We start from the raw sequence: 10,623 nt of genomic DNA on the forward strand, positions 1-10,623 counted from the left end.
GTTATGCTCTAGATACACTTTGGATACATTATTGTCACAGTTGAGGTATTGCAAAAGCCATGCTGTTCCCATCTTTACCCTAGCGAGGTACCTCTCTTGATGGTGCAATATCTGTGGCTAATTACACGGCAATCGCAGCGTGCCACCAGCCACCCACAATTCATTGTCAGCTCCTTGGGGATGCAGATGGAAAAGGAAAGATAATGTTTTCTTTCTTCAGTCCAGTGATTTAGCTTGCCTCTTTTTTTTCAAATCCCCTGCTCCTTCAGGTAATAAAGCCAGATGGTAGTCACAAAGAAACAGAAGCCACGCATGAATCAGATGTCCCCGAGGAAATGTTGGGGACTTGCATTCCTCAAGAGACGGCGAAAGGCGATGCGACAAGTCCGGATGTCATTATAGAAGCTCAGTTTGATGATAATGATGCAGAGCATGGACAAGACCACTTGCAGGATACCTTGACTGATGACACTAAGAAACTTTCCCTGGATGCCAGTGAAAAGGGTGAGTAGATCAGATTACTGATTTAAACCTTTATTTGAAGCAAACTGGTGAAGTATGACTTTGTTGCCTCGCTTTGCCGCAAGATTTAAAATACAGGCATAAAAGCTGAATGCCTTATCACTTCTATCCCTTCCTGCTAAACTGCCTTCATAGTTTTGAATGGAGATTAAGGACTTGGTTTTATGTAGTTTTGATTGATGCAAAGTAAATCTGTGAAACAGAAGTCACACCTTTAGATTTGTAATTCTCCAGGCTGTCTGGGGACTGCTGGTTGCTGTTTAATTCGAGATGCTGCTGTAGCAGTTTCCTTCGTTGCAGCTTGGCTGGCCAATCTGTGTGTCTCAGTTTGGGGATAAGTATATATTTCCTTGGGGGCAGTTAGGTTTGTTGCTGTTTTCAAACAGTTGAGTTATGAGCGACTTAAAGATTTGGTCCATTTAAAAAGAAAATTGCACTAAAACCTAAAGCCAATTATGTGATCTGTTTTGAAGGCAAACCTATTTTATTCTGAATCTGAATTCCATCCAAACCATCAAGTGTTGCTTTAGGGCAAAATAAAATAAGACTCCCCTGTCTCAAACTATGCTTATGCTGCTCTTTGCATGTCCTTTCTAGTAAGAAATCCCTTTCTGAAGAGCTGTGAAAGGATTCTGACAACGGGCACGTTTAACATGTGCTTTCAGCTGCTGGTGAGAAGTTTGCCAGAACAGATATTCTGGTGCATTCCTGATGTGTGCCCCAATTGTCCAGAGAAGATGGCAGTGACTTAGGACATACGTAGTTGTTGGTCTCTGACAAATCTTGGTGGTGGTTGTGAAGCTGTTCTGTTTAATACCTCCTGTTTTCCTGAGAGATGGCTTTTGAAGATGCACAGCTCTCTGCCTATACAGTTGGTAGGCTTCCATTTTTCACACCCATCTTAATAAAACTGGAAATAACATCTGAGTGGAAGTGTTGTAGGTTTTATGGCAAAACGTTGGTTTCAGCGCATGAACGGAGCTGCCACCTCACCAGTCCGTGATGCTGTTTCCTTCTGGGTACCTCCACTGTCTTTGATTTACTGCCAAGGTAGATGAACCAACTTCCGTCTTGTTCCATTCCTTTCCAGCACAGGGCTTGAGTTGGGAGTTACTCGTCTTTTCTGCGGATACTTTACACAGCTGGTTATTAACTCCCGTCTTTTTTGCAGTCTTGGGCACTGTTTCAGCTGCACAGGGCTGAGCTGCCACTTTGACTCAACAACTCTAAGATGCTCTTGGGTCACAAGTCACGTCTGTTGCATCTCTGTTGCTTCTGATAGCAATGCCAAATCACAGTTCAGATAAGTACATTCTAGTTTGACACCAACATCTAAAATAAATGCAGACTTAAGCCAATATTTTACTTTAGCTGTATGACTGTGCTTTTAGTGTAAAGGCTTGATGACAGTGACTTTTCTTGGTACATCATAGTTCCTTGAGATGCTCTGGAGTGACCTGTGTTGGAGGTTATCGAGTCATCTCTTAACATCTGTGCCATCTGAGTGGTTTTTGCCATTTAATTCTATCTTTGGTGAATATTTGTAGGGCATTAGATCACCTTATTGTCTACACAGTTGAAATCCAACCTATTTTTCCATTGCACTTGCCTAAGCCAACTGTTTTCTTTTGTTTTCAAAGCCTTTCCGTATTCATCCTTAACAAGCCTTGTGGCTGGTGTGGATGTGCCAGTTAGATTTCTGCTGAGTTTGTATTTTGCTATCGCCTCTTTTTATAGTTGCTTCAGCTTCTTTGGCCATATAACCCATATGGATTTTTCTCTAGTTTCTTCTTGCTCTGGTTTTTAGTGCCCTCCTTTTTTTTATACATATAAAGTTTACGATGGTGCTTTTTCTGAAGGTGTTTTTGAGCAGTTGATGATTGCTTTGGCTTGTTTCCTGTCTTTCATGCAATTTCTCATATCATCACTTATCCAGATTTTAAGTCTTGCCTGGAAAACAGCTATAGTTATTCTAGCATCAGTGATAACTGTCATGAAAAAAGAAAAGATCCTGCCAAATTCAGCCTTCACAGGTGTGGCTCCAAATGCTTTTTTAAAAGGACCAAACATACACTTTTTCAAGTCAGAACTTAGCCTTAGAGGATAATATCTGCTGGACTTCCTGAGGCCATCCACTGGAGCGTGGTTCTGGCACCGAGAGGCAGAGTGCTTTGCAGGGTGGGACTGTCGTGGGTGGCAGTGCCCTTCCCTGCCTGACATGGGCCCCCCCAGGAGGGCTGCTTGGCTGAGGCTGCCCCCTGAACCTTCCTTTCAAGGTAACTGCGTGCGAGCCCTTTCTTCTGTGTTACATCCCTTCTGCTGGTAACAACCACTGCAGCAAAACCCAGAGAGGTGTATGGGAGACGAGATCCCATGGGGAGATTTCTTGCTGACCCACCAAAACCAGTGCTGGACTTACTTTCCGTGAGAGTATTGCTTTGTAGGGTTTGTTACACACTCATTGCATGGCCTTACGCACAGAAGGGAGCAGGAAAAATCAGTGCAACTCTTAAATAAACACTTGTAGCAGGCATAGGGAAGTCTGAAGGTTTCAAGCTGGAGAAGGATGCCCTCAAGGGTATCATTTTTAATAAAGTAAAATCAAGAAACAGTCTATCATGTTCTCATGTGTGCTTTGTGTGTGTATGTATATGCATACACGTGTGTATATGTGTATATATATAAAAAAGACGCAAATATGTATATGACCTAAACAAAATACAAACTAAAAAAACCTACCAGATTTCTGGGAGTAAAAAATATCCACAGCTACTCTAATAGAGTAAAAAGTAAACTTTATTTATTCTGGGGCAAAAAGAGCCACATGGAGACAGTACTGAAATCTTTGTGCACATACACAAGCTCTGCAGATTGCTGCCGCTCAGTTGCGAGACAGCTTTTGTCCTTTCTGATGGAGGAGTAGAATTACGCAATATCTCTGTTCCTGGCTCATTTGTTCTGCTGATGATGATCAGAATGAACCATGAAGAATAAAAGTAGACGTGTCATTCAAGTAAGAGCACTCTGGGTCATGCTAGGAGTGCAGGCTGTTTTGATATCTTTTCTGCCCTGGCCTGTGTCCCATCCCTTATTGTGGCTCTGTTCCCCTTCAGAGCACAGGCACCCCCTCCATCTCTGGTTACACGCTTGGGGAAAGAATTTGGGGCTGGCCCTTGCTGTCAGAAGCTCTGAAGCATGAAAACATAGTGTACGCTGATTAGGGCCTGGATTTGACGGGACTGAATTTCCCTGAAGTCATTGTATGTTGGGTTTCCTATGCCTCTGTGGGGCTTAAAGCAAACTGGCTGAAATGGTTACATGTGGGGCTGCAGGCTGAGGCTCAGGTGCTGGATCTGCCTTCACCAAGTGCTGCGGTTCTGAGAGCTGTGCTTCCTGCCCTTCTCTTCCCATGACCCCAGAAGGGATGGGATAAGCAAGAGGGAGGTCCACAGAAGTGAAGACATCATCACATTCAGCCTAATTCCCAGCCCATATACTTCTGAAAGTTCTTGTGCTCATAAAAGTGCGTCATTCTTGCTTTGCTCAAGGAAATTTGAATAAAAGTTCGTAACTGGTGTCACTCAGACAGAAGCTGTCCTGGTCAAACGAGTTTGCTCCGCTTTTTGGAACTCTTCTTGCAAAGAAGTTGGGTTAAAGATTATCTTCAGAAAAGTCTGATCTAGGAATTGATGAGCCATTTTCCTCTCCAGCGTGCTGTTCTACACAAAAACCCAGTATTGTCCTGTCCAAAGTTAGATTGTCTTAATGTCAAGGTTTGGTCATTGGAGGTTGGTCTTTTTTAGCAAAGTTGGAAATCTCTTTCCTCTTGCATTTTCAGCTGTATTTCCAAGGTGTAAATATCTCTACACACTCAACAAATTTTCTCTCTTTTTTTTCTTTACGAAAACAGTAAGAATGAGCACCCTCCAGAAGGTTTCTCAGCTCCCTTCCTAGTGTCCTTCAAACCCTCTCTGGGGTTTCTATGCTGTGTTGAAATGCAGGTGAAGAACAAGGGAATAGCATCCTGGCACTCCTCTGAATAATATTGTGTGCACAGAAAAGATAAATTCTCTGTAGTGCTTGGTATTGACATGCAAGTCCTCTGTGTTTTCCCCTGAGACCTCAACTTATTCTGTGTCACTGCTGTCCAGAGAAGTCATCCTCCAGTTGACATGACCTTAGCCAGGTCTGTAATTTTTTTCCTTAATCCTCATTCACGTTGACTACTGCAACAGAGATAACCTAACTTCCACCTTATCACTTAGTACTGAGCTAGAATACATTATTTCTGTGACTTGTCACTGCAGTAGAAGGATTTCCCTTATACTCCATTTCAATATGTAATAAAAAATTGAAAGTTCTCTGTATCCTTCCAACCCAGGAAAAGTGCAAAATGTTCTGTACAGAATACTTTACGATGCTGTGTCCCTCCACAGACTTGTGTGTCACATGGGTTTCATACAAATGTGAGCTGTCTCTTGTTAAATATTGGAATCAGATTGCTCTGATAAGGAAACATCAGCAATTGAACAGTAGCGGCTACTTGTACTCTCGAGAATGGCAGCTGGGCTCATAAAAGTGCCTCAGCCTTTCTTAGCAAAAGGATATTCAAATAAAAGTTTGTAAAACTGTGGTGCTGTGCCAAAAGCTATCCTCGTCAAACTAGTTTGCTCAGCTTTTTTCAGCTCTTCTCACGAGAGATCTTACTTTACCAGATCCGCAGAATATCCTGCTTCCCACGGGGTGGCTCGCAGAAGTCATCAGGCTGGTGGACTGGCTGCCCCGGCAGCAATCAGAGTTGTGTTTGTTCAGGATTTCCTCTTACACCTACACTCCTGCAAATCAGAGTTTGAATATATGAATGTCTGAGGCTTGCTCACTGCCTTGATGTAATGAAGTTTAAATAGAAATAGCTCATTTACGGGCAGAGTAGACTGACAGCTAACTCAGCCAAGTGTGTGATGGAAAGTGGAGTCGAATAGCTGACGGTCGATAGGTAGAGTCAACAGGATTTGGGTTGGGGCTCCCATCTCCCTGTCTGTTCAGCATTGTCCAGGTGGAAGCTGGTTGATCTCCTTCAAGTCAAATGTGACAGTCATTCTCTAGTAGCCCTCGTAAGGTCAGAAATTATAACCTAAAATGGATTGGTGTCCACACTGCTGCTGACTGGAGGCTGCTGTTGAGTATTTTGGGATTGCTCGGCTCAACAGAAGCTGTGGCATTCGGTAACTTCACTGCATGGCTGTGTGATAATGCATCGGGCCATTCTGTTCTCAAGATGATGCTCTGGAGTCAGTGCTTAGAGAGGTTTTTGGATCCTTCTAGGAAAGGAGAAAAATGTATTTATAACGTCGAGTTTAATCTCCGCTTTGCACTTCTGCACCTTCTCATGTACTTCCATGCCCCCTCTTGTGCCTTTGTGACCTCTCTCTCTTCTTTTAAGCTTGACGAGGTGCCTACCTGTCTTTTGTGTCTTCCTCTGGCACCTAGAGTCCTTCTGCAGTTAAGTGTCTCATGCTGGCATAGGCAGCGTTTCGAGAGATGCTACTATTCCTCTCCTTGCCAAGGCTGGTAAGGAAAGGGTGATGGTGACACGAACCCGGACCGCATGCTGTCCCTCTGCTCTGCTCAGGTTCTTTCAGTTTAGCTGCCGTGAAATCTCTGACAAATTTGGAGCCCACCAACATCCCTGGCTGCTGGAAGGAATAAATGTTCTCCCTCCTCTTCAGAGGCTCCCGTTCACTCTGAGTGCTTTTAAGGAGCCTTCACGCTCCTTTCCTAGCCTGCAGCTCTCTGGAGATGGACCGTCTCTGTTGCACAGCTCTTAACGTTTCTAGGCCACAGCAGAGTGAAAGCTCACCAGGAAATCTTCTCAGTTACATGGCTTTTAATAGAAATCCTTGAGGTGGAACTGTCAAAAATCAGCTCGGTTTCACTCTGCTGAAGCCTGGAAAACCAGCAGAGAAGCTGGAGCCGTTTCAGCTGCTCGAGACAGCTCTGTATTAGCTGATCCCAGGTTCGTGTTTGCGGGTCTCTGGATCTAGCTCTCCTGGTTGTTGCTGCAACTTTTCTTAAATGAGAGCACAGATTGCTTGAAGAATAAACCATGTGGCAACTTAAGAAAAGAGTTGATCTGGGTATTGAACAAATTGGGCTTTATGGGTTGCGTCGATTAAATGCTACGGGCTGAGTAAGCGCCAGTTATTCTTTTGTTGCACAGCTGAAGCCTGCAGTGGAAGTTAACATCGGGAAAACTTCTTACGCTGTTCTTCCCTAGTAAGTTATCTTGACCCCCAAATGACTTTTTAAGTAAGGCAAAAAAAAATTACTTATGCAATTAGGTAACAGAAATTAGATTAAGTTCAGCATGTTACCCTATGTTCCTGAATTCACCAGCGTTTCTCCTTTGAGTTACAGGTTTAGGTCAAGTTAGTGAGAGGGTGTGATCCCGAGAATGAGTGGGGGGTGTGAAGATAAGCGTGTTGGAGTATGGTCATTGTTAGCAGCAAGGTTTCCAGGATGAATCAGGTTAGGATTCGTTCAGTTAACATATTTTCCACGCAATAGTAAAATTGGACATACACACACTTTGGGAACAAATGCACACTCAGGAAGGAAGGACATTAAGTAGGTAGGCAAAATACTCAATGGAAATGTTTTTGTAACATTTTCAATTTACTTGCTGTTAATGTAATAAAGCTGTACTTATATAGACTGCAACACTGCATGATTTTTTTGAGGTTTGCAATAAAGCTTCCAACCCCCCTGTTGACTGGCAGCTTCTCCAGGAGATGGGAGGGTCGGGAGGCCTGAGCACCCATGCTGGGGATGTACCGAGACAGCTATGATTTGATCTGTTGGGCTCGATGGCAGCTTCCCAAAATTATGCTGAATCTTTGCTGTGGATCAGACTTGGAGGATTCTAAGGAAAAGTGACGTTCCTGTCTCATCATTCTGCCATCTCCTCCGTCCTTCCTTGTGGAAGTGGCCAAATATAAGTAAATAATTACACACTTGGCTGCATTGTGTGTGTAAGGAAACCAGCTCTGCTCCCTTCTTCGGATTGCCTTTGCTCTGTGGCATTGAAGATGCTTGTCTCCCTACTGTACGCATACGTTCTTATGCCTTTCCTCTCCCTCTCTGAAGGTCTCCTCCCACCTGTGCATCTTCAAAAATCTTCTCGTCTAATCATCTGAGTCTCCCAGTCTTTGTCTTCAGTGTGCCGCCGGGCATGCAGGTGTGTGGGTTCAGGGGTTTAGACAATCATAGAATCATTAGGGTTGGAAAGGACCTCAAGGATCATGAACAGCTGTGGCAGGGTGAGTCTGCTTAAACGAGTGCTCGGAATAAACATCTCTAAGGAGGTTAGTCCTGTTCATTAGACACACAGCTCAGTGATGAGACAACCTGGGAGTGCTGCGTGGTTTGGAGAGGCTTTGCTTCTTACCTGTGGAGCCCTCCTGCGTTGCACACGGGAGCTGTTGGGCTGATTTTGGACAGGGTGCGCGTGTTAAATTCCAAAGCTGTTGTCTTGATGGTCTCATCAGAGTGAGCTATCTGTCTTCCCCCCATCCTGTGTGTGGATATATAAATACTTGCAAAATACTGCTTCTGGCACAATATTTTTCCAAGTGAGCCTTCTTATAATAGCCTGTTTAAAATAAATTCCAGCTTTAGATAGTACCTGGTGCCAGCTGACATGGCACTTTCCTTCCTCCCCACCTTTTGGATGGGGAGGAGAGACTCTTCAGCCTGCTGGGTGAGACTTCAGAGAGAGCTCACTCTGACCTCCGTACTGTGGACTCCATGGGGGAGACATCCGTCAAGGTGAGGAGAAGCTCAGAGCTCCTACCTGTGGAGGTACCAAAAGAACTTTGTAGGAACTGAAATCATCCAGCTAGGGACAGGTGTGTCTAAGAAACGAGATCTCTTTGCTTTGATCCTCGAAAAAGAACATTTTGGTTTACTTGGTGAAGGGAGGACCAACACATTTCTTTCTCCTGGTCTCTAAAAATGAAGATAGCAGCACGACAGTGTAATCCAGGGACAGTCTGGGCAGCTTTTTGGCTGAAGGGAGTTTTCATTTCCATGTGTCTCTTGCGTTGATACAGACAGCTTCCCAAAACACATCCTTTTTGAGTGTGACACACAATCCTTGAGATATTTATAACGAGCTGGTTTGTTTTACACCACTTTCCTTATGTATTTGGTACTAAAAGATAATATGCTGAAAACTGCTTATGGAAGCAGACATCAGAGAACCGAAGCATTGTTACTTTATTAGTATGTAGTAGACTTTGCTACTGAAAGAGAAGTGCTGGTATCTGTGCTCTAAGCTGAAGAGCAGTGTTTTCTTTTTTAAAAGCTTCACATCAATAGTGTCTTCTGATGGGCTTTGTAAATATGCCCACGTAGAGTAAGCCAAATAACTTCTCAAGTAGATTTTTTTTCCTAGTTGAAGTAGCAAACATTGAACTATTTTGTTTAAAAACTTGTTTCTTTCCATCCAGAGAGATATTTTTTTTTTCCCAGTGAGTTGTTTTTGAGATCTGAAACTGCGATATATTTTCATTTTCAAGTGGATATTGCATCTTTAATTGTATTCTCTTTGGACAGAATTGCAAATTTCCACAGTGACCAATGCAAACCTAATGAGAATAATTTTGGATCTGTCACAAGTAATCAGAATTCTAGTCTGATGACTTTTAGTCCACTTTGGCCACCTTTTAATGTCATGGTAATTTAATTGTAAAAGGAAATTGGGGGGAGTTTAAAAAAAAAAAAAAGTTTGACCTAGGAATGCCTGTCAGGCAGATCTTGAGTGTGTATTGAAGCTGCCTGAAGTGATCTCGTACAGAGGGAGGCAAATTCCAAGTATCCTGGAACTACTTTGTTGGTAAAAACATAACCAATTTGAGTTGCTTTTTGTATCTAGTGCCTAATTTTTTTAAAATTTTTTTTTTTTAAGTAAGACTATTACAGTTTGGGTTTGTCAGATAATCGCTGAAAGGAAAACACTGAGATTATAATGCAGTTTCACTGGATCCCAGTTGCTGAAGTGTGTTTTCACTGTAAGATAAGCTTATGAAGTATTGCCCAAGCTAACATAGTAAATCTTTCTCAGAAAACATGTCTTTGCCCAGGGTGGAAATATTGAATGGTCATTGGATAACCACTGCAGTAAAGGGGTCAGAATAATTCATTTTTAGTTTGGCATAATGCAAGGAGTTTCTTCCCACCTCCCCTGCTCAAAAATCCTGCTCCTCTCCCAAGTTAACTCTCTTTTCAGATTGCCTCTGTGGCTCTGCCCTGTTGTGGGAGATGTTTGTGTCTCCCAGCTCAGACCTTCTAGACCACCCGTCTCTGGTGGGACCCTGACACCTCCCCTCTCTGCCCACCCACCATGTTCCAGTTTCACTGGAGGGAAGGGGGATGTGCAATGAAACGCAGGGACTGTCAGAAGTATCTTTAGGGAACTTGGGTACTAGGCTCTGGTGGCAGATTATCGCTGTTGAGACTGAGGTCTCTGTGCAGTAGTTTCACAACTGAGCCAGGTGGACACTGGATGTGGGTAGTTGTCCTTTGAGCAGAGGGATTTGTCCCAGAGAGCCCCCGTTGCTGCTGCTCTGCTAACATAGACCTCCGAGCAAGAGATGCAGCCCTGGTACCAACAGAATTGTGACTTCAAAAGGAGCAGCTACAAGCTATAGAGAAATCCACGCCTCTTGGCCTGAAGAGTGCAGAGTTCCTCGTGTGCCTTCTTCCCTGTTTCAGGAGCGTTGCCCATCAGTAAATGTACAGGGTGACCTTTTAGGTGTTGAAGGTGATTAAGAAAGGTGGGTAGGAATAAGTAGATGGCTGTGATTTGCCTAGTTGTAGATCCCAGCCTCTGTCTGCTGGAGTCTCTAATAGTACTAGGATTTTTTTGGGAGGGATACTGAAACTGGAGAGACCCCTGAGGCAAAAGGTGCTCTCCAGCCAGCCGAAGGCCCTGGTGGTTTTTGGCTGTGAAGGAACAAGGCGGGTTCTACCATGTGCTACAGTGAGAATTTAGATGCTTTCTGGTACCTGCACTGGGTTGACATGGGGCTCAGCTTCAGC

General features: G+C 43.8%; 1 protein-coding gene across 1 annotated transcript in view; it reads left to right on the top strand.

The window, feature by feature from the left end:
• Window positions 1–269: 269 nt before the first annotated feature.
• LOC104467069 (DIS3-like exonuclease 2) overlaps window positions 270–10,623 on the top strand; it is a gene marked incomplete at both ends in the record, with an annotated part of 61,109 nt that continues 50,755 nt past the window's right edge. Inside the window, one exon of the mRNA XM_010080694.1 lies at window positions 270–504. Within this exon, the coding sequence (XP_010078996.1) occupies window positions 270–504 (235 nt within the window). The remainder of the gene's footprint in view (window positions 505–10,623) is intronic.

Source organism: Pterocles gutturalis, unplaced genomic scaffold, assembly GCF_000699245.1.
Source record: "Pterocles gutturalis isolate BGI_N339 unplaced genomic scaffold, ASM69924v1 scaffold30784, whole genome shotgun sequence".
In the NCBI taxonomy this organism is placed as follows: domain Eukaryota; kingdom Metazoa; phylum Chordata; class Aves; order Pterocliformes; family Pteroclidae; genus Pterocles; species Pterocles gutturalis.